This window comes from Heloderma suspectum, chromosome 2, assembly GCF_057233095.1.
Source record: "Heloderma suspectum isolate Gila_16-S chromosome 2, 16-S_ref, whole genome shotgun sequence".
NCBI lineage: Eukaryota > Metazoa > Chordata > Lepidosauria > Squamata > Helodermatidae > Heloderma > Heloderma suspectum.
Window position 1 is genome coordinate 139,221,188 of NC_139459.1, and position 24,025 is coordinate 139,245,212.

The 24,025-nt window shown below is 43.5% G+C and overlaps 1 protein-coding gene across 2 annotated transcripts in view; it reads left to right on the forward strand.

Annotated features, from left to right (window-relative positions):
- The first annotated feature begins 3,463 nt into the window (after nt 1-3,463).
- Nucleotides 3,464-24,025, forward strand: part of ELP1 (elongator acetyltransferase complex subunit 1) — a 53,589-nt gene continuing 33,027 nt past the window's right edge. The window contains exons 1-11 of one of the 2 annotated variants that reach the window (XM_084835010.1): nt 3,464-3,547; nt 6,142-6,311; nt 7,558-7,710; nt 8,827-8,908; nt 11,354-11,434; nt 16,911-16,996; nt 19,065-19,164; nt 20,111-20,201; nt 21,181-21,304; nt 21,541-21,634; nt 22,251-22,484. In XM_084835010.1, the coding sequence (XP_084691136.1) occupies nt 6,162-6,311; nt 7,558-7,710; nt 8,827-8,908; nt 11,354-11,434; nt 16,911-16,996; nt 19,065-19,164; nt 20,111-20,201; nt 21,181-21,304; nt 21,541-21,634; nt 22,251-22,484 (1,195 nt within the window). In that variant the 5' untranslated portion in view covers nt 3,464-3,547; nt 6,142-6,161. Of the gene's footprint in view, nt 3,548-6,141; nt 6,312-7,557; nt 7,711-8,826; nt 8,909-11,353; nt 11,435-16,910; nt 16,997-19,064; nt 19,165-20,110; nt 20,202-21,180; nt 21,305-21,540; nt 21,635-22,250; nt 22,485-24,025 lie in introns of those variants that run through there. The other variant, XM_084835011.1, reaches the window with a different exon arrangement.

The window sequence follows — 24,025 nt, forward strand, 5'->3', positions numbered from 1 at the left end:
TGGGTGTGAGGCTTGCTGAACTCACTGAGACTTACTTCTGATCAAACATATATAGGATTGTGCTGTGGATCTCCAAATGTGCTAATATAAAAACTACCAGGTTTTTCTTTATATCTGCCTTAAAATCTGCTATCTCCCTGTATGTTTCAAAGCCTTTAACTATTTAATTAACAAATGTATTTCTCATGGCACACCATTTGGGAAAGGCTGCACTGGGCAAAGGCCTCATCTCATTAGTCTGCAGAGATCTTCATTCAATGTTTTAATGCTATATGGAGATTGATTTGGGCCAAGGCCATATCATATACGAGAAATATATTTTCTTCTTCTCATTTTGATTTATCTTTAACATCCAACCTGATTAACAGTACTGAGTGCAACTTAAAAGCTTGTACACAACTTTATGAATCTTGGCTGGTCCTTATAAAGTATTGTCTTCTGTCCCTGTCTGAAGTACTTATATCAGTTGTTCCAAAATTTGGACTGAGCCACATTTGCTTGATTAAAGAGAACATATTTAATACATAATTGAAGGTTCCTGGAGATATAGGAATGTAAAACATGAATCAAAATAGGATACTGACCAAATTTCCACCATTTTGCTATCAGAGACAATTTTTGTAAAGTTAAATGCATGTTTACTAGGGAATAAGCCACTTTGAACATAGTGGGATTTACTTAGCTCAGTGTGATAGAGCACATGCTTGGCATGGAGAAGGTCCCAGGTTTGATTCCCGGCTTCTCCAGGTAGGGTGAGGAAAGAATCCTGCCTGAAACCCTGGAGAGCCGCTGCCGAACAGCGCTGACAATACTGGGTTAGACAGACTAAGGGTCTGACTAAGTGTCACGTTCCTTCATCCTCCTTCGCAATCAGCACTCTCCAAGATACCAGGCTTCAGGCTTACTTCTCAATTCATTAAGGACCAGATTCCTTGTTTGTTGTTTGTTCGCTCAGTTGCTTCTGACTCTTCTTGACTTCATGGACCAGCCCACGCCAGAGCTTCCTGTCAGCCCTCGCCACCCCCAGCTCCCCCAAGGTCGAGTCCATCACCTCCAGAATATCATCCAGGTTCCTTACAAATGCAAATTCTAGGAAACTCTCAGGCTACAAAGGAAACAGCTACTCCACACAATTACGAATACCAACACAGGAGCCGGAAGTGGACCCTTATGGATGTTAGAGAAGTTTCCGGCAGTTTAAACAAAAACTTCCCGGCCCGTTGGGGAGATGCCCTTCCCTTACAGTTGCTCCCTCCTGTGTAGGCTATCATGCATAGCCAACCTGGAGAAGCGTCTGAGCTCTGCCTCTGACTTTTCCCGCTTAGCTCTGCGATGGACCCTAGCATCTCTGAAGTCACGCTGCTCACTCTCCTCCTCCCCTGAGACCTGGGTTCTCATGGAGGAGGAACGGGGGTCCCTTCCAGGCTTAACCATCTGGGTGCCAAGGTCCTGAGAAGAAGGCCTTGCCGTATCTGAGCTCACTAGGGAGGGAGCCTCCCCTTGTTCTGGCTGTTCCCATTCTGAATCTGAGCTGCTAGCTATCTCCACATGTTCAGATTCATTCCTGACAATAAGGCAGCTTCCTATGTTCCTATGTACCTCTGAGTAAATGTATACTGAATCAGGCTGTATGACTTCAAACCATTTCTATGCACTTTAGCAACCTAACCCTATGCACTATTACGTACACTTAGCCCCACAGATTTCGAAAGGCAAGTGTGTCTAGTTCTTACAGAATGGACCTACTACTTGGAAAAAAATTCTGCTGAAATCAGTGGGACTTCCAAGTAAATATGGTGAGGATTAAATTGCAAGTTTCTGTGTCTTTAAATCAGGATTCAGCTGGAATGTATAGGAAAGATTAATGTTCATTTACAAGTGGGACATGCTTGTAAATTAACAGGTTCATGTTGTTCATTTACAAGTGGGACAAAATATTCCACTGTGGTATGCTCCTGCTCAGGGTGCCAACCAGGCAGCCACGCCTTCTTTCAGGATACTCCATTCCCCTTCCCCTCCACCCCCAACAGTCACTCAGGATTTTGAAGCCAGAGAGCATGCTTAGTCTTCACTGGGCTGTACTGAACTCATCCACCCCTTTAGGGTTCTTTTCATACATGTGTTTTCTACTTCTGCAGACCAGGGGTTCCCCGCAAGCTGATGCCTCCTTCTTGTGCATCGATGGTACCATTTAGCTACAGAAGGACTGGCACTTCAAGAATGAGTTTGCTGTTAGTATATAAAATACTATGCAAGATTAACTAATTCAATAATTGTATTGAATTATGGATTAAAACTGGGGATTATACTTTACTTTCACAAAGTAAGCCTTTATAAAAGGTGAAGTGCTGTGTTGCCACTAGGTTTAATTCAGAAAAAAGGTATGCTTCAACTATCATGACATTTGGGAAAGTTTCAATGTCATGAAAGTGATTTCCCAAATGATTCACTATCTTACGATGTGAACTACAAGCTTATAGTCCACGAAAGCTTATAATACAATAAATTTGTAAAGAACCACAAGATTCTTTATGGGTTTTGCTGCCCAATCCTATGCATGTTTAGGCAGGAAAAAGTCCTACAACTCCCAGCATTCCCAGCTGGCTGGGGAATGCTGGGAGTTGTAGAACCTTTTCCTGCCTAAACATGCATAGGATTGCACCCTTATATGCCTTTTTTTTGTTTATTTATTATTCTTGCAGACTTAAAACTACACAGCTGACCAGTACTATATTTGCTATTCTCCTTCATTCATTTTTTTGTTAGCTAGCATTAAACAAAAATTAGGCTTAATTGTCTTAGTCCATTATTTAATCTTAACACCTTTATTCAGTGGTATGAGTAAAATCCAACATAAGTCCTACTTAGAATAGACCTATTGAAATGAATGAGACTTAAGTTAGTCATGACTAACTAAAGTCCCATTCATTTCAATGGGTCTGCTTTAAGTAGGACTTATGTTGGATGTTACTGGTGCCTTCCAGACGCTTCGGACTACAGTTCCCAGCATTCTTGACCTTTGGCCATGCTGGCTGGGGCTGATGGGAGCAGAAGTCCAAAACATCTGGAGGACACCAAGTCGGCGAAGGCTGCGGCAACTGCCTCTGTTAACAAACTCAGGATTCTTCTTCCGTTCTAACTCTGATCTCTGTTGTATTTTTGACCGAATCAAGCTGTTTCTTTTCGCAGGTTAGGAATGAGAAGACCCCCTTTACGACAGTAACGGCTCATGAACGGGCACGCAAAGAATCGCTCACCTCTACGCCTGATTTGCTTTTTAGTACCGCATTCCTTGAAATAATGGACGGGATGAGATTTCCATTGAGCATGCGTCCTAGTAGCGGAGCTGCCCTCACTCTGTTGGGCTTCAGAATATCATTTGAGCATGCGCCTTTTACAAACAGAGCCGCCCCCATTCCGTTTCGGCTTCACAGGCTCACTGAGCGTGCGCCAGGCTTCCTGTGCCCACACGTTGGCTTTAACATGGCAGGCGCCCTGCGTTTGTAGTGAGGTCGCACGCGTGCAGTTGGAAGCAGCTTGTTGTAAGGTAAGTGAGCAGTGCGGGTATCAGGATCCCAGATATACTCTGTTCGCCGCGCCGGAGGATTCTGGTTTACGCATTATCGCCTTATAAATAGACGGTAGGCAAAATGATAGGGCCCTTATTTGCAAAAGACTCTCCCCCACCCCGCTCCGCCCGCTTTCTTCTTCTTCTTTAAATAGCGTGGTTCAGGCCCCAATACAGTCGTGGAGAGCCAGATGTGCTGAAATAAGTTCCCACCTCTTTGCAGTGTTGAACCATACAGCACACCGAGTAATTTCCCCCTTGAGCCTTTCGGATCGGGGTAGTGATGGTGGTGGGGCGGGGCACCAAAATAAGAACATTAGAAGAGCTGAGCTGATGGATCAGCCCGAAGGTCTGTTTCATTCAAGATTCAGTTTCCAACAGTGGCGAGACCGAGGCTTCCAGGAAACCCTCAAGCAGGACGTGAAAGCAACAACAGCCTTCTCCTGTCACTGGGTCCCAACATCTGATATTGTGAGGTGCATTGTCTGATGGGGTAGAATCCAACATACGTCCTAATTAGAGTAGACCCATTGAAATGAATGAAACTTACGTTAGTCATAATGTAAGTCCCATTCCTTTCAGTAGATCTACTCTAAGTAGGACTTATGTTGGATTGTACCCATGGAGGTTCAGTGTAGAGCTATTCTAACGAATAGCCATTGATAGCCTTCTCCTCCATGCAATTGCCTCATCCCCTTTTAAAGTCGCTTAAGCCAGAGGTCTTCACCACATCTTGTGGCAGTGATTTTAATGATGTGTTTACATGGAGAAGTACTTCCTTTTGTCTGTCCTGAGTCTACTGCCAATCAATTTCACTGATGCAAGTTCTAGTGTTGAGATGAGGTGGCCAGAAGATTCCCTCTCAATTTAACAGGCAAAGTCAGTTCTGACATGAAGATTAAATGATGAAAAAAAGTTGTGTGCTAAAAGTTCTGCCTGTTGGGCAGCACAGCAGCAGGACCAGAAAATGTTGGGCATCCTTGGCAAAGTCCCTCCCAGCCCTGTTATCTTTAAATGTCTATACATTTTTACCAAGAACCTTCTTTTGCTGCCAAAACAGCTGTTGTCGTGTGTGTGTGTGTGTGTGTGTGTGTGTGAGTGATGTGGAGAGACACATACGCCCTTGAGGGATCCCACCTGCTCTCAGGAGTGAAGAGAAGGTTTGCTGTCATCGCAACAGTGTCCCCATGGACAGTGCTTTGTTTTCCTTCATAGGAGTGAATGGGAACCATTTTCTTATATGAGTGGAAAGTAAAGTACTTCATAGGGCAGGGTTGCCTAGAGGGTTTATGGGGCCTGGGGCAGATGTGATGTTGAGGTCCTGTCACTGCCCGCTACAAGGACTCATGCATGATTGGGGCTCTGGTGACTAGTGCAGCAGGGCTGGGGCAGGGGCCGGAGGAGCTGATACCTGCCCACCCTTTGTTTTGCCCCAGTTTGCTTTACCATGGGCTTTTTGCTTTGCCAGGGGCTTTTACGGAACATTTTGAACTGCACAGTGGTATGTGATTGTAATTTGTGTGCGCAGTGCGTTCCACTGCAATACACCTGTGCAGTTTCTGTGTGTGTGTGTGTGTACACAGGCTTTGTTGCATAGGGTTACGTTCCATGACATTTACTAGCCTACTCAAAGTGACAGAAAATCCTCAGAGTTGGAAATTTGGCAGCACTAATACAGAAGTGTGTTATATTTAAGCTTCACACAAGAGGCATTATGAACTCCAACCAAACTTTATTTGCAATGAGGGATAAAATCAACAACTAAGAACAAGATAAAAAAAAAACAATAACAGATGCACAAACACAGTCCAGCACTCCTTGTTAAGAATGTCATATTGGATTTTTGTCTGCCATCACCACCCTTATTGTAACATTGACAACTTCACATGACTTGTCAGGAAATGGGTCCCCATGTTCTAGAATGATTTTCCTCATCTTAGAAACGTTGGTGAACACTGTGTTGAGATTAGCAATGGAGTCTGTGGGGAGTTTGTTTGGTAGGGGCAGGAGAAATGTGTATGCTTGATCAGGGTTTGGGGTTCTGGAGGAGTCTGAACTGCTCATTTTATTTTTTCCATTGTTGCTGGTCACTCTTAACGTCAATTAACATAGCGCAACTCTTGCATGACTTTAATTTTGAACTGCACAGATGTTCTTTTGTCCATTTTTTTCCTGGAATTGCACATTTTGTGTCTAGTTGCGTGCATGTGTACGCACACGTGCACACATATAAAGACCGATCCCTCCCCCCCCCCCCCCGGCAGTGGAGCCAAACCTCTCCTAGTCACAGAGAGTCAAGCGTCCTCCTACTTGCATAGCTCCATCCTCAGTTTTAGTGATCATGTTACAGTATGATGGAATGTTAGGGACTGGTTCTTCTTGATACTGAACTGTTACAGTTCTAACAATACGTTCTTTTTTTCAGTGATTTCTTATGCTACTTCAGGTATTCATATTCAAGTATCAAAATGTCCCAGTATTAAAAACAACACCTAATTCTTGTTTTTAGGTGCACTCTGTTACTTTGATTTGCTTTTAGGATGAGAAGAGACATACATTTTCTCCTTTTTCAGTTGCGTGTACTGAGAACAACATGAGAAATCTAAAATTATTGAGAACGCGGGAATGCCAGCCAGTCCAAGCTCTTGGAACTCCTCAGGGTTTCTCTCTCCGTGTAGACAGGGGGACACTATTAATCAGCACAGAATATGGAGTTGTGGAACTGGATCCTGTCACACAAGAGGTGAGGCACCACATGTCAATTATGGATTTATGTTCTAAGAATTGTCTGCCTGGCAATTGCTGTGTAATTAAAATGGTCTGTTGCTGGCTACTTTTACTTCTGTCCTTAGCCCTTCATAGAGCTACCTAACTAGGTGAGTATTTCAGCATAAGAAACCTGCAATTTATGTGGCTTACAATGACATTATGTATACAACAGGAAGAATCATGTCTGCTTCTGTCTGCATTACAGTACTTCATTTTCCTCTCCACAGAGATGTAATTTCTGAGAGGTATTAAAAACAGTTCAGGCTAGATGTCTGGGTCACTTCATTTTACAGGACATAAAAGATGCAGGCAGCCATTACTAAATATTTTGTTCAGATTGTTATAGATCTTTCAGAAATGGAGGATCCCACTGAGTGTAGATTAACATTAAGAAAACCCATCTTATAGCAATAGTCTTCAAACTTCCAACTCCGAAGACATCTTTTCTACTTTGGCTTGTCTGCTACAGAACCATTTTTCTGTGCCTCTGCTATAGAACCTCTACACTTTGCAAAGGATTGTGGCATAATTCTAAGACACGCGCTCGAGTCATACAGCTGCAAACCAGGCCTGTTGGGCTTTGCTATTTTCTCTCATGAACTAAAAGTGCACCTAGAATGTGCCCAGTTTTCCCTTGTAGCTATGTGTTGCAAGGAAAGGTCAGTAATGATGAACTAGCTGTCTTTCACTACATTTTTCTGCTATGACTGATAGCAAGGAACCCGTGATAGATTTTCAAGGAACTTCTGTATTCCTGAGAACACATTTTGAAAACCACTGCGTTAGAGGGGCAGGTTACAATTTCCTGTTCTTTGGATGCCAAATTATTGACCCGGTTTGGATGGCACAATAATCTCTTACTATGCTAGGGCAGCTTGATCTCTCCTGCTTCACTTCTCTTGTAAAATCCCAATAAAAAGGTAAACAAACATCTGAATATTTCCAATCTACATGTAAGAGATTATTGTCCACATGTATGCCAGATGAAGATACATGTTTTACTTAATTTAAATACTCTGTGCTAAGTAGCCTGAAGCCAGGACACTTTACAGCATAGAGATGTGTGCACCAGTTTGGAGCAGCACCAATAAATGGGTGTCCTTAAAGCACTTGCTGGTGGCAGTCTTTCTAGGAGCCAACTCCCATGATCAAATCAATGTGCAGCACAGAGAAGTGGGCAACTGTCTCATGGCTGTTTCTGTTTTGTTCCTGTTTTAAAGGTTGCAAATGAAGTTGTTTTGACAGTGGAGGGTTTCCTTCCAGAAGATGGAAGTGGGCACATTGTGGGCATCGAGGACTTGCCAGATCAAGAGTCAGTTTGTGTGGCTACAGCAACTGGCGATGTTATACTGTGCAATCTGAACACAAACCAGGTATGGCAGAATGGTAGGCAGAGCTGTGCAACCTCCTGCAATGCCAAGTAAGGCATGATGCCAGTGGTCTTGCCTTAGGGCGCAATCCTATGCCTCTTTAGATAGAAAAAAGTCCTCCAACTCCCAGCATTCCTCAGCCAGCCATGCTGGGAGTTGTAGGACTTTTTTCTGTCTAAACATGCATAGGATTTGCCCTTAATGTTCTTAGCCTTAATGGGGGTTTTAGCATTTGCCCTTTCTTTTTTTAGTGTATATACTGGCTTCTTGAAATTCACTCCTTTTATTAAAAAAAAATGAGTATAAGAGATGTAAACTATCACACATGTATATTTTGCCACATACATGAAATGGGAAGCCACAGCCAATTCCCTTCACAGGGAAATGTTGAGCCTGATCTTCATTGTAATTGTTTAACTTTTTCTCCTTAAAAAAAAATAAATAAAAAGAAAATGGTGCTAGTCTGAGTTGGCTTAGGTTGGAGCACAGTTAAAAACTGTTGAGGGTGGCTCACGCGCAAAACTGTGGAAGTATTCATGGGTTTCACCGAAGGATATACTCGAACAGGAATACCACTGGCCTGACTCACAGATATCTGATCAGGTCATGCTTTTTCAAACATTGAGACAATTGATGGGGAATGCTTCACCTGCATAATTTATCTGTGTCAGGCTGCTGTTAAAGGCACAGGAGTAGCATTAGTTGAAGGACTGCTTTCCTCAGTACCAAACTGGGGAGGCTTTGCTTGTGGCGCCCTTGAGGAATGTCACCCATGGGGCTGCCACACATGGCAGAGGCTTCTTGGTGGTGACACCCTGACTGTAACTTCCTTTCTAGTAGAGATTTGGTTGTCCCCATGCTGTAGTCATTCAGACTCCAGTTAAATATGTATTTATTTGTACAAGCTTTTGGGGGTATAGGCAAGTGTTTTATATGTGTTCTGGTACTGTAATGATGGTTTTATTGTATTTCATTGTGTGTTTGTATTTCAGAGTGATGATTTTTAACAGTGTTCATGTGTTGTATTTTTATATGGGTTGTTAGCTGCCCTGGGCTCCTTGCAAGGAAGGGTGGGGTATAAATATACATAAATAAAATTAAGTCTTTACTTTTTTGCAGCTGGAATGTGTTGGGAGTGTGGACAGCGGACTAACTGTGATGAGCTGGAGTCCTGACCAAGAGCTCATTCTCCTTGCTACAGGTGCACAGCAAACTTACAAACCCAATATTGCCAGTCTTGCTCTTTAACTTTTGGGCCAGTGTAGACATAACACTGTTTCATTACAAACCGTGGTTTGCAAAACAGTAATCCAGCCTTGGGAATATGTGCTTTCTGCCTTCTCCAGTGTGAATTTCCCTCCATCCCTTCCCTTATTTTCCTTAAACATGGGCTAATGTTTCTGCATGCACCAATGCCCTTGGTATAGCACCAAGCTTGAGTTGAGTGGCAGGGAGTAGCAGTACCTTTGGTCTACAGGGAATCCATCTCCCTGGTCAGGTACCCTGTCCAGCAGTCAGGCGGTTTTGAATGTCTGTACCTGGTGTTGGGATCTCAAGATAGGATTGGGATTCTGTTGGTGTACTTAAAATCCCCAGGGGGATTTCAGTATTCATGCTGAGGCTGCCTTGACATGGGTGGCTCAGGGTTTCATGGCCTACATGTCAACCACGGACCTGTCTCAGTTAATATCTGGCCCAACGCATGTGTCAGGACATACATTATGTTTTGTTTTCTCTAATGGAATAGGGTAGGGGTCTCCAACATTTTGGACCCTTGGGCACATTTGGGAATTTGAGAAACTGCTGTGGGCACCAGCACAAAATGCCTAATCAGTGGATCGCCTCTTTGGTATCTGCCTGTTGCGTCTATGGATCTTGGGCAGTGCCTTATTCAGCAAAACACTTGTTTTGTGTCTATTAGATACCCCAACATCTCTTTCATAAGGGATTGTCTAACTTGGCTAATTGCTGGCAGTGCAATATAGCTAATGCTTCTTTTATACGTATGTTTTGACAATGTCCAGCAGTTGCTTCTTTTGTTGGGGAGGTTATTACACAGATACATTTTGTACTGGAACGGTCTTTAATATTCACTGATGTACATGTGCTTTTAAATGATTTACCTGCTTCATGGAAATTAACGTAAATGGATTCTCTACACCCTTTTGACAGCTAGAAGACTGATATTGCAGCACTAAGGATAAACACCTCCTATAATGCAGTGGATTGAGGATCTTACAACGCTTTCAATATTTGAATGGGTGGCATATAGATGCCACCTTCAAATGGATACTTATTTGGACATTTGGTCCTCTTTTGTTGAAGTCTATGTGTAATTCCTTGCAATTGTATGTATTTCATACAAATCCATGTATGTATATTAAGAAAATAATCATAATAGTAATAAGTCAGGAGCCTGCAGGCACCATGTTGGGGACCCCTTTGCGGGTGAATGTGGGCACCTGCAGGTGCTGCACTGGGGACCACTGGGCTAGGGGATAATGGTATATGTGTGGGGGACCCAGTAATGACTCCGTTGGCATGGACAGATCATTACCTGATCAGTTTTGATCTTCAAGCTGCCTGGAACCTCTGAAGGGGTGGTGGACCAAATTTGATGGTCCACCCCAGGAGACTGATGAATCCAGATGGCTTTCTAAGGTCTTGGGGATTTTTATGCAAGCTTAACTGGTGGTCCTGCCGAGGACCTGGTCTCCGCTTGGAATGAGGGAATGACCAGGGTCCTCAATATGGTAGTTCCTAAACTACCTTGGTCCAGTTGTAGAGCTGCATTGGCACCCTGGTGTTCAGGGTAGCTGAGGGCAATGAAGCGACTGGGTCAGTGACTAGAGTACAAATGACAGAAGACTCAGAGTGAGTACGACTGAACACAGTTAAGAATCCATCTTAAATCTTATTCTGTGGCAGTGATGGTGATGAAGAGATCTTACTTCTCTGCCACCATTGCTTCTACTCAGTGTTGTCCAGCAGAGTTTTTTCCAGTGATGAAGGGCCTTCTTGGGGTGGCCCTGAAAAACAGCAACTTGAGCCTTCAAAAGCCTGCTGTGATCAGTTTGGTGGACACGTTGCAGATAAAGTTGTTCATATCTGTGCCAATTTAGACACTGAGGTTTTAACAGATTTGGAGCTGGATGGGACCAGAATGCCATCCAGTCATGTTATGAATACTTTTCAGCCAGCCTGATGATGTGGACAAACAGCTTGGAGGATTGAGGACCGCCAATTGCTCTCTGGACCCTTGGATATCCTGGCTGGTGAAATCAGCCAAAGCTGGGCTGGATATCTGGACCTTGGAGGTGATTAATACCTCCTTGAGGGAAGGGGCAGTTCCTACTAGCTTAAAGGAAGCAGTGATGAGGCCAGTATTGAAGAAACCTAGTTTAGATCCATTGGTTTCTGATAATTGCTGCCCGCTGTCAAACCTACAATTTTTAGGCAAGGCGCTAGAGCATGAGGTGACTTTTCAACTCCAGGTACTTTTAGATGATGCTGATTATTTGGATCAATTCCAATCCAGGTTCAGGCCTGGCTTTGGGACAGAAATAGCCTTGGTCACCCTGGTAGATAACCTACGCCGGGGCACACTAAGCCATGTTAAAGGCGTTGTGTGTTTACATCGTGACAGGTGAACAGACACTCATTCTGATGACGAGAGACTTTGAACCAATTACGGAAAAACAGATCCACCAAAATGACTTTGGAGAAGGTGAGTTGGTGCTAGAGATACTGGATGCTCTGAAAATAGTTGACTTTGTCTTTGTAAAAGTGAATATGCAGAGACAGAATGAAGACTGATAGTACTGTACCGGACAACTAGATCCAGCTACTCAATGTGGCTGCTACAGAATTATGGCAGCACTGTCATAGCAATGTACTTTCAAATACTGGGTGCAACGGTTGTGTGTACATGGACGCCAGGACAGTTAATTTAAAGGGAGCAAGATTTTAGATGTATGAGTTCTGTGGAAGAAAGGTGGCCTATATCTGAAATGAATGTCTATTGCTGTCCCTGCTGCTGCTCTTTTCTGCTCTGCCCTTCAGTATCAGCTTGCTGTTTTTAGGTTTCCTGCACATGTGCAGACTTTAAAAATGGTGTTCAGAATAGCAGAATGAGTGTGTGTTAGGAAATGCAGTTAAGCAGAGCAGGAGACTGGAGAGGCAGGAGGTCAGTTTCCCTTAATAAAAAAATGTTGGCAGGTATGTCTATTGCCTCTGCATGTATGTGTCTGTCTAGAGCAGGGGTGGGGAACGTGTGGCCCTCCAGATATTGGATTGCAATTCCCATCAGCCTTAGCCAGCATAGCCAATGGAAAGTGATGATGGGAGTTGCAATCCAACAGCATCTGGAGGGCCATATGTTCCCCATCCCTTGTCTAGAATTGTGCAAGCTACCAGAAAATATCTGGGCTGTCAGTAGACTAAAATCCTTTCAATTGACTAATGATCAGGCTTTTAATTGACTCTGAAAATGTGCATGTTACTAGGTCCACAACAGATGCAGCTTTTCAAATCGCATTGGTTTATAAAATTGGTAGAAGTCTTCATGTACAATCCTGATGAAATACTTTGTTTACTGTCTTGTTACATAAAAGAAAGATGGGGAATTTCCACCTTTACTTCAGTAAAAATAATATAGGGGGTTATTAATGGTCTGGGAACACCTGATACAACACTATTGCTACAGAGAAGAGTGGACAGACCTGCTCAGTCCCTTAGATCAGTGGTCTTCAAACTTTTTTGATTGCACACCCCCATCAGTAAAAGATTTTTGAGCATGCACTTCCAACATATGTATATTTATAAATTATGTAATTACTTCTGCACTAATATATTAAGTACCTTATAAAACATACACAAAAAATATAAATTTAAAAAGGATGGGATAAAGATGAAATAAACAATAGTTTTAAAATAATACTTTATATATTTTATTGTTGTTGTTCAGTCGTTCAGTCGTGTCCGACTCTTCGTGACCCCATGGACCATAGCACGCCAGGCCTTCCTGTCCTGCGCTCTCTCCCGGAGTGTGCTCAAGTTCATATTCATTGCATCGGTGATGCTATGTAGCCATCTCATCCTCTGTAGTCCCCTTCTCCTTTTGCCTTCAGTCTTTCCCAGCATCAGGGTCTTTTCCAGAGAGTTTTCTCTTCGCATTAGATGGCCAAAATATTTGAGCTTCAGCTTCAGTATCTGTCCTTCCAATGAGCACTCAGGGTTGATTTCCTTTAGGATGGACTGATTTGACCTCCTTGCAGTGCAGGGGACTCGTAAGAGTCTTCTCCAGCACCACAGTTCGAAAGCATCAATTCTTCGGCACTCAGCCTTCCTTATAGTCCAGCTCTCACAGCCATACATTACTACTGGGAAAACCATAGCTTTGATTAGACGGACCTTTGTCGGCAAGGTGATGTCTCTGCTTCTTACTATGCTGTCTAGGTTTGCCATAGCTTTCCTCCCAAGGAGCAAGCGTCTTTTAATTTCATGGCTACAGTCACCGTCTGCGGTGATCTTGGAGCCCAAGAAAATAAAATCTGTCACTGCTTCCATTTCTTCCCCTTCTATATGCCAGGAAGTGATGGGGCCAGATGCCATGATCTTAGTTTTTTTAATGTTGAGTTTCAAACCAGCTTTTGCACTCTCCTCTTTCACCCTCAACAAGAGGCTCTTTAGATCCTCTTCACTTTCTGCCATTAGGGTGGTATCGTCTGCATATCGGAGGTTGTTGATAATTCTCCCGACAATCTTAATTCCAACCTGTGATTCATCCAACCCGGCGTTTCTCATGATGTACTCTGCATATAAGTTAAATAAGCAGGGTGACAATATGCAGCCTTGTCGTACTCCTTTCCCAATTTTGAACCACTCCGTTGTTCTGTGTCTGGTTCTTACTGTTGCTTCTTGACCCTCGTACAGGTTTCTCAGGAGACAGATAAGGTGGTCTGGTACTCCCATCACTTTAAGAATTTGCCACAGTTTGTTGTGATCCACACAATCAAAGGCTTTAGCGTAGTCAATGAAGCAGAAATAGACGTTTTTCTGGAATTCTCTTGCTTTCTCCATGATCCAGCGAACGTTGGCGATTTGATCTCTGGTTCCTCTGCCTCTTCGAAACCCCGCTTGTACTTCCGGTAGTTCTCGGTTCGCATACTGCTGAAGCCTAGCTTGTAGGATTTTGAGCATCACCTTGCTGGCATGTGAAATGAGCGCAATGGTGCGGTAGTTTGAACACTCTTTGGCGTTGCCCTTCTTTGGAATTGGAATGTAAACTGACCTTTTCCAGTCTTGTGGCCACTGTTGAGTGTTCCAGATTTGTTGGCATATTGAATGCAGCACTTTAACAGCATTATCTTTTAGGATTTTAAATAGCTCGGCTGGAATACTGTCATCTCCGCTAGCTTTGTTGTTACTAATGCTTCCTAAGGCCCACTTGACTTCACTCTCGAGGATGTCAGGCTCAAGTTCAGTGAACGCACTATCATGGCTATCAGGGACATTCAGATCTTTCCTGTATAGTTCTTCTGTGTATTCTTTCCACCTCTTCTTAATCTCATCTGCTTCTGTTAGGTCCCTGCCTTCTTTGTCCTTTATCATGCCTGTCTTTGCACAAAACGTTCCCTTGAGATCTCCGATTTTCTTGAAGAGATCTCTCGTCTTTCCCATTCTGTTGTTTTCCTCGATTTCTTTGCATTGTTCATTTAAGAAGGCCTTCTCGTCTCTCCTTGCTATTCTCTGGAACTCTGCATTCAGTTGGATATATCTTCCGCTTTCTCCCTTGCTTTTCGCTTCCCTTCTTTCTTCAGCCACTTGTAAAGCCTCATCAGACAGCCACTTGGCTTTCTTGCATTTCTTTTTCTTTGGGATGGATTGAGTTGCTGCCTCCTGAACAATGTTACGGGCCTCTGTCCATAGTTCTTCAGGCACTCTGTCTATCAGGTCTAATCCCTTAAATCTATTCTTCACCTCCACTGTATATTCGTCAGGGATATGATTTAGGTCATACCTGAATGGTTTAGTGGTTTTCCGTACGTTCTTCAATTTCAGCTGAAATTTTGCAACAAGAAGCTCATGATCTGAGCCACAGTCAGCTCCAGGTCTTGTTTTTACTGACTGTATAGAGCTTCTCCATCTTTGACTGCAAAGGACATAATCAATCTGATTTCGATATTGACCATCTGGTGATGTCCATGTGTAGAGTCGTCTCTTGTGCTGTTGGAAAAGAGTGTTTGCTATGATCAGCGCGTTCTCTTGGCAAAACTCTATTAGCTTTTGTCCTGCTTCATTTTGTACACCAAGGCCATGCTTGCCTGTTATCCCAGTGATTTCTTGACTTCCTACTTTAGCATTCCAATCCCCTATGATGAAGAGGACATCTTTTTTTGGTGTTAGTTCCAGAAGGTGTTGTAGGTCTTCATAGAACCGATCAACCTCAGCTTCTTCGGCATCAGTGGTTGGGGCATAGACTTGAATTACTGTGATGTTGAATGGTTTGCCTTGGATTCGTACTGAGATCATTCTATCATTTTTAAGATTGTACCCCAGTACTGCTTTTCCCACCCTTTTGTTGACTATGAGTGCTACTCCATTTCTTCTAAGGGATTCTTGCCCGCAGTAGTAGATATGATGGTCACCTGAATTAAATTCGCCCATGCCTGTCCATTTTAGTTCGCTGATTCCCAAGATGTCGATGTTCAATCTTGCCATCTCATGTTTGACCACCTCCAACTTACCTTGATTCATTGATCTGACATTCCAGGTTCCTAAACAGTATTGTTCTTTACAGCACCGGATTTTCTTTTCACCCCCAGACACATCCACAGCTGAGTGTCCTTTCGGCTTTGGCCCAGCCACTTCACTCTTTCTGGCGCTACTTGGAAATTCCCTCTGCTCTTCCCCAGTAGTATATTGGACACCTTCCGACCTGAGGGGCTCATCTTCCAGCGTCACATCTTTTAGCCTTGTGATACGTTCCATGGGGTTTTCTTGGCAAGAATACTGGACTGGGTTGTCATTTCCTTCTCCAGTGGACCACATTTTGTCAGAACTCTCTGCCATGACCTGTCCGTCTTGGGTGGCCCTGCACGGCATAGCTTATGGCTTCACTGAGTTGCGCAAGCCCCTTCGCCACAACAAGGCAGTGATCCATGAAGGGGATATATTTTATTAATGGTACAAAAAACCCTTTCTGCTTGTGTTAATAATATTTTTTTTTTTGCGAGAGCGATGTGATTGAATATGCTTCATTACTTTTGAAAATCTTGGTTTAACACTTTGTGATACAGCAATTCGAAGGTCTGGTTCTAAGTTCAGTATATTTCGATACTTGGTTTTAATGGCTGTCATAGCTGACAGCAAAGGCACTGCTCGCCCAGGGCGCTATTTGTCCTAGGGCCAGCCTTGCACTTACTGTAGTAGGATTCCCTTGTTCCCTTAATATAAAACAAGTTAAACTATTTTCTTCTGGTAAAGCCCTACACAGTCATTAAAAAAGGTAAAGGTGTCCCCAACCTGTCGTAGCACGCGCTTTCTTCTCGGTTTCATTCTGCCAAAGGAGAGTGGGAAGGGTTAATCTCCTTCCCACTCTCCTTCGGCAGGATGGCAGCTATTCTGGTGCCGTGACTTCCTCTGCCATGCCTGGCAGAGACTGGCGCAGTTGCTCTCGGTGGCCGCAGCAGAGGCAGGATAGGACTGGAGCTGAGAGGGAAATGCCACGGAGCTTCCCTCTCGGCTCCCGTCCCATCCTGCTGCCTCCGCCGCTGCTGTCATCGCACACAATGGCAGCTCGTTGGAGCAGCAGGAGGCTGCTCAATTATCAGGCGGCTCGGGCACCCCAGTGGATCCTCTGCTGCCCCCCTGGGGTGCACGCACCCCACTTTGGAGACCACTGCCTTAGATGAGAGATCACTAGCGAGGGACTCCATGTAAGAGCAGAACATAAATGTTATATTTCTTTTAAAAAATAATTCCTTGCTTCCTCGAAAACTGCAAGGTCTTCTGCTGGTCCCATTTATGACTACGAAATGCAGGACATCAAATGGATTGGCATGGTGTAATAATAACTTGTAAAGCTTGCAAAACATTTTCAGAATTAGAAGGAAGTATTAGAGAAGCTGGGGGTAATAACTTTTTTTTGGTCAAGTTGTTAATTTTTCAGTCCTCAAATATTGCATTTGCTTTATTTCTAGGGAAGTTTATTACTGTTGGTTGGGGTAAAAAGGAAACCCAGTTCCATGGATCGGAAGGGAAGCAGGCAGCTCACACCAAGCCAATGGTGCTGTTTTTTTTTTAAATTATGAATATTCGTTGCATGTACAAAAAATAAAGTGTGTGTGTGTCATGTCGTGTCGTGTCCAGACCAAACTCTGCTCCACCAAAATGTAGCCACCGCCACACTGCCGAGCTGTGGTTCGATCAGGTGGTAGAAGGATTAGCCGGCGCAATGCACCGTTACCAGGGTACACCCGATTGTACAACAATCTTCGAGGAGGCTCCTATGTATGTTATAAGATAAGGGATATAAAGAAGGCACACCCTCATTGCATACATAGACACCCTTTCATATTAAAATGCATGCAATAGATTCGATCGCAGAGCTGTTGTAGTGGTTAGAGCACTGGATTTGGATTGAAGAGATTCAGGCTCCAAGACCGTAACTCAGTCACATAGACCTCATTCGCATATAATGTTAAGCCAGGATTTAGCGTTATGTGCACAAGCTCCTGCAACCCTGAATGAAGCCTCGAGCTCACATGCTTCCCACTTGACTGTCCTCCGAAATAGCCAGGAGGAGGAATAAACTATGAAGCGGTTTCACTTTTCCTGATTCCTGGCTTGTCGTTACATATGTACCATAGCTGTGGTTTAAAACAAACTCTAGCCAGTTGCTAACCAAGCCAACAACAAACCTGGATTGTTTGCCAGCTTGTTTAACAAACCTGGGTTTGTTTTAAACCAGGATTACTGGCATATATATATACATACATACATACATATATAAGCCAGGGATTGAAGAAAGTGAAACTCCTCTTCCTAGCCATGTGGAAAGAGAAGAGGGAAGGAGGGGTCACATGAACCTGAGGATTCACTTGGGCTTACAGGGGCTGGTGCACATAGCACTACGTTCTGGCTTAGCATTATGTATGGATTGGCCCACATACTCTCCCTCAGCCTAACCTACCTCACAGGCTTATTGTGAGGATAAGAGGAGGGGGAACCATGTATGCCACCCTGAATTCCTTAAAAGAAAGCAAGATGCAACTCTTAATAATATTAGTATCAGCTTGCCACATTGTCAAGTTAATCTAAAGCCCTCTTCAGCAATTTATGTGAGAATCATCTTGCAGAGATCCCCCTTCAGCCCGTCCCCCGTCCAACTAAAGTGAACTTCCAGTAAGTCCTGTTTCCATAGCCACCACTCTTTCAACACACCTTTTGAACCTTTACAGGGGAAGGGAGAGCAACTGGTATTTCTGGGGTGTGGATTTGGCTCTGGAGTCTCTAGTTGCTGGTCCTTTTTTTTAAAATAAAAGAAAAACTAAATAATAAATGGTTTTAAAATTCTGTTTTTTAATAAATTCCAACAAAGGAGACAAAACATAAATAGACAATGACATTAAAATTCATGAAAAATTGATTATAAGCTGATCATATCTCATCTAAAAGAGTTCTTTCAAATAGTTCCATGCATATTTGGTGGTCTTCTTTCCATAGCTACATTTCTAATGTAATCCATAAAACAGTACCATGTACTGGCAAAAGAGTCTATGTCTTGCTGCCCACCATGAGTTAATAGTTAGCTTACTTGTGCCTTTAAATTTTAAAATGAAAAATAATACACTTCGCTAGTGGGGCCAATCTAAAGATGATATAGTCCAAGGTTCTCAGGGAGAAAGATAAAAAAAAAAAGAGGAGAGTGTCAGATTCCAATAATTTCTTAATTCTTAGACAGAATGTTGCAGGAGATTTCACAACAGATGTGAAAGATTTACTTTAACAAAGTTATATCTCTGTTGCTGTTACCAACTGCTGAGTCTTGAAACAGCAGCCAGGCTGGAGTCCAAGAAGACACTGTGCATAATTTTACATTATTTATGGTTTAATCTGTAGATGTTGCTATAGATTAGGAACTGGCAACGTGTGGACAGCATTCTCCTCCTGGAAGACTCTGTCAATTGGCACCCAGTGGTAACAGCTCCTTAATTTTCTAGCCTTTTTCTTGCTAGGAAGTGAGGGGAGACAGATATAGGCGGAAATAGTGTGTGTGGTTGCAGGGCAACTATCCGACCATCCCTGATTGTTCCCAGATTAACAGGAAATGAGCATCATATTATTTTTCCCAGGAAGTGATGCCTGCTGTGTCATGGGATGACCGTAGACCTCGGATCACCTGGAGAGGAGATGGACAGTATTTTGCAGTGAGTGCTATTTGCCCAGAGACAGGTTGGTATGAGTTTAAAACAGTGCAATGCTGTTTGCTAACAATTTTGGATAGAGCAAGGAGAAGGGATGAAAATCATGATATGAAAAAGGAAGATTGCCCGATCACCGTCTTGCTAAGATATATTTTCCCATGGTTCTGTTTATGCCAATATATCACCAGGAGATTATACCCAGGGAGGGGTATGTAGATATGGACTCTTTTCCATTCTAGGGGCAAAGTAAATGACCCACAATTTGGAACACAGTTAAGAAAATACAAAAGTCATCTCCGCCCCAGACACTGGGGTCATCAGGGCAGCTCAATGGCATCCCTGAGTGCATCCCGTTACTTTCCCCCATGTAAGTGAGCAGTTGTAGTGTTGTAGCTGGAAAACATAGAATCATAGAATTAAGTCCAACCCCCTGCTCAATGCAGGAAGCCTGATCCTCAGGCAGTCTCCCATCCAAGTACTAACCAGGGCTGACCCTGCTTAGCTTTATGAAATCAGAGGAGATCAGGCACATCCAGCCCTATTTGTAGGATGTGTTATAGTTGGGACAAAATGCATCACTATCCAATGCTGGGTGGTTAAGCCTCCATGAATAGGGGCCTCATGGGTGCAGGGCACACAAATTATATTGCATACAAATACAACCCATGGGGTCCCTGTACACGCATGTGCCCATACACGCATATGTGCACACACTACCATTATAGCAAGCATTTCGCTAATTTTATTCTAAAATATCAGAGAGAGAAGGTTGCACTAGGTAGACTATGAGGAATGAATGTGCAGTTACTCAGAATGAAATATTGGCCTATATTGATCTGGGAATTGTCACAGAATGTTCTTTGGAAGACTTATGGGTGAAATATTGCCTGCAACTCCTGAAGCCTGGAAAACAATTCTGAGTTTTGCCTGTCTCTCTCTCTGTGTCTGTACCCCCACCTTCTCCAATTATGCAGGGGCTCGGAAAGTAAGAGTGTGGAGCAGAGAGCTTGTCCTGCAGACTACAAGTGAGCCTGTCCCAGGATTAGAACAAGCACTGGCCTGGAAGTGAGTAAGGAAGAACTGCTGTTTGTGTGCGAGGAGTTTGCACTTTATTTGTATGCTCTCATTATTGCCTCATCAGCCTGATACCCGAAGGGTGGTGACTTCACTGTGAATCTCAGTCACTTCTAGTCTGTCCCTTCCTTCAGCCCTTAGTGAACTCTCAGGAATGGAAGTAGTGTACAGCAGCCTTCCTCAACATGGTGTGGGCCTGCAACTCCCATCAGTCCCAGCCGGCATGGCCATACTGTCTGGGAATGATGGCAGTTGCAGTCCAGCATATCTGGAAGGCACCAAGTTGGGGAAGGCTGCTGTACAGTGTGTTGTGAAAGTGGGGAGAGGGGGAGCAGAGTACTCCAACTGTGTTCTGTTACATGTTTGATTTGTATGGCCTGGTTTTCACATAACAACAACCCAGAGAATGGGGTGAGTATGGGCTGTCATTTAATTATGGGTTGTTGAGTCATGGGTTGTCATTACGTGTGAACTCTGCACTATGGTTTAACTATGGGTTGTTAACCCCAAACAACCCTGGAAGAGAACCCATTGTTTGTTGCTGGGTTGTGAACTCTTGAGTTGTTCATGGTTAACATCCCATAGTAAAACCATAGTGCAGGGTTCGCACATAACAACAATTCGCAATTCAGCAACAGCCCACGATTCAACAACAACTCATACTCAACCCATAGTTTGGGTTGTTGTTATGTGCGAACCAGATCTATGACATATAGGTGCAACTTGTGGATCCCATTCTTTCCTGACCAAGGTAGGGACTGTGAAGGAAGGGCTGAATGGCTGCTGACGGGGCAAAGTAAATGGGGTTGTGGTAAATCCCCTGCCATATATGGTCTTCCCACCTCTACCTCTCACCCTCCATCTCTCCTAGTGACAGATATTTCACTACTTTAAAAAAAGTGTGCTTGGGGAATTGTTGCCTGAAACATTGCTACCCTAAATTCTTTCTTTTTTCTTTTTTGTACTTGAGGCCCTCTGGAAGCTTGATTGCATCCACACAAAATAAAGCCAATAAACATGATGTTGTGTTCTTTGAAAAAAATGGACTCCTCCATGGTGAATTTACACTTCCCTTCCAGAAAGGCCAAACCAAGGTAGGATGACTCCCTTTCTTGGAAGGACTGTTAATGGAATCATATTTAGTCTGCAGATTCCTTTCTCATGTGCATGTCTAATGCTGTTTGCCCCTAATTGGAGGAATTTAGAAATCTTTGCAATACATTGTTTTAAACTGTGAGATGTTCTGAAGGAGATGGTACATGATGGGAGAATAAGCAATCTGTCGGGAAATGTTTTGGCTAATGTGATAGCTCCATCTGCCTTGCTTTAGGTAAATGAGCTGCTCTGGAATTCAGATTCTACAATATTGGCTGTATGGTTGGAGGAACTGAAAAGTGAGAATAACTCGGAACCAAATATGTATGGTAAGAACATAGAATCATTGTCTCGTAGGGTTCCAGAACTTCATAGACTGGGTAACACAGGCAGCTGTGGCCTCCACCCAAATACCTTGGTTTGTGCATGAGCTGTCCTCAGGCATTTGTATGCCCCATTAACATGGAGGATATATTGTATAAGCTGGAAGTACATCAGTGCGTGTGGTGGCTTTAGCTGAGGAGACACATTTTCAGCTCTCCTTAATGCAGGGAGGGGGGAGTTTATTAGGTGTAGGGGAAGAGTCTTGGCATCTGCCCCTAACCGCTTAGGGTAGGGATCAGCAACTGGAGGTCTCCGAGCCAAATCTGACCTTAGGGTTGCTGCCTAACCTCCTGCTTGCCAACTTACAGGCCAAAGAAATGTGGAGAAAGAGGCAAAAGAATGTGCTCTTGAATGAGAAGGTGGAAGGCACAGACAATTTTGTAGCTACCACCACTTGGGAAGTGCTTGTTTTGCAACTGGACCAGGTGCCACCTCGCCGGGGTGAGAATTTCTCATACCTCAAAGGCTAGGAAGATTCTGCACTTTATTTATTGTGGATCTAAAGTACAATTTCCTATCCCCAGTCCTGCATTCTGTAATCACTGTGTGTTCTGTGTGTAGTTCAGCTGTGGACGACAGGGAACTATCACTGGTACCTGAAGCAAAGCCTGCATTTTGGTAGCTCAGAGGATAGCCAAACTCTTGTGTCCCTAGCATGGGATCAGGAGATTCCCTATCGACTTCACATCCTCTGCCAACAGTGGCTTTATCTCTGCTATGACTGGCACTGGAGTACTGACCGCAGCACTGGCGAAGCAGCAAGTGATCTGGCAAGTGTGGCAGTCATTGATGGAGGTACGTTTCCAGTGAGCAGGAGTTTTTAATGGCAGACTGCGTATGTGGGAGAAGGTCACACATTAGGATTAAGCCACGTGGTAGTAAAGTCTTAATCTGCATTTAGTCCTTTACTCCTCCCTCCACCCCCTATACACACATACACATGCACCCTGCATTTCACAGGAGTTATATGGCTATGACTTCATGGCAAGGCTGTATGTTGACTGTGATTCCAGAAGCATCTTGCTGGCTGCTGTAGAAATAAGAATGCTGGTCTAGATGGACTTTGGTCTGATCCACCTAGGCAATTCTTACATTCTTCTTCTGTAAAATTGTGTGTGTGTGTGTGTGTCTCTCTCTCTCAAAGTTGTTGTTTTTCCTGGAATTCAGCATCCTGAGAATCTCAGCTTTGGCTGGTGTGTGCATGTGTGCCTGTGTTTAAAGTAAGTTTCTAGCTCATATAGCCACAAAGTGTGGAGATAGTATCTGGTGAACTCCTGAAGCTTAGTCTGGTATCCAGCAGCTAAAACTGTATTTCTAGCTCTATGCCCTTTCCCATGACTAGCAAAAGCAGAATAAATTATGCAAAATAAGCAAATATATAACTATTTGAATAATTTAGACAGAGTTCAAAATTTTCTTTGTGCGTTATATATTTTTTAAATGCAAAGTATATGTAAGTTTAAGGACTTACCAATAAGAGGGAGGTGTTGGTTTGAAGGAATCCAGAGATACTCTAAAGAAACCGAGCCTAAACTGATAATGTAGCCATAAAGATAGTAAAAATGTATTTCTGTTTCTCTTTTTCTACATATGATGATGATAATATTTAAAGTTTATATAGAACTTTCTGTATGTTTAACGTACTTCACACAGGGCAGTATCCAGTGCTGCCCCTGCAGCATCACTGATAGTGTTGCACCAGCAGGACCCACTGCCAGCACAACAGGAAGCTAATGCTTTCTAGAGCAACCCAAGAAACAAGTCAAAACACTCATTTCCAGAAAGGGACAGGTCAGGGGAGCTCCCTTCTGTGAGCTGCACTGACCTGTTCCATTCTGGAGACGAGTGTTTTGGTTTATTACTGGTTGCTTAAGAAGCGCTAGCTTCCCGTTGTACCAGCAGTGGGATCCACTGGCATGTGAACAGCATTGGATACTGCCTAGTGAATTCAGTCATCCTTACAACCCTGTAAGGTAGGCCGATATTATTATTGCCACGTTGCTGACAGGGGGCTGAGGATTTCTTAAGGCTATCTAGTGAGTTCTTTGTGGAGGTGAGATTTGGCCTTAGATCATCCCTGCTCAGACTCTTAAGTCAAATGATTATAGTATCCTTAATGACTTCTGGCAGCTGAACATGTGAACAGATGCCACTGAAATCCTTAGCTTTTCATATGAAAGTTCTCTCTCTGATGGCTGCATATTTGAACCTGGCATTCAGCCATGGTGCTACAGCAGATCTCACCAGAAGGGGAAGAAGTGAGACACTAAACAGTTTGCTTCAGATTTCCCAAGTATTGTTCCTCTGCCTGAAATCCAAGATGCTGTTTCTTATCT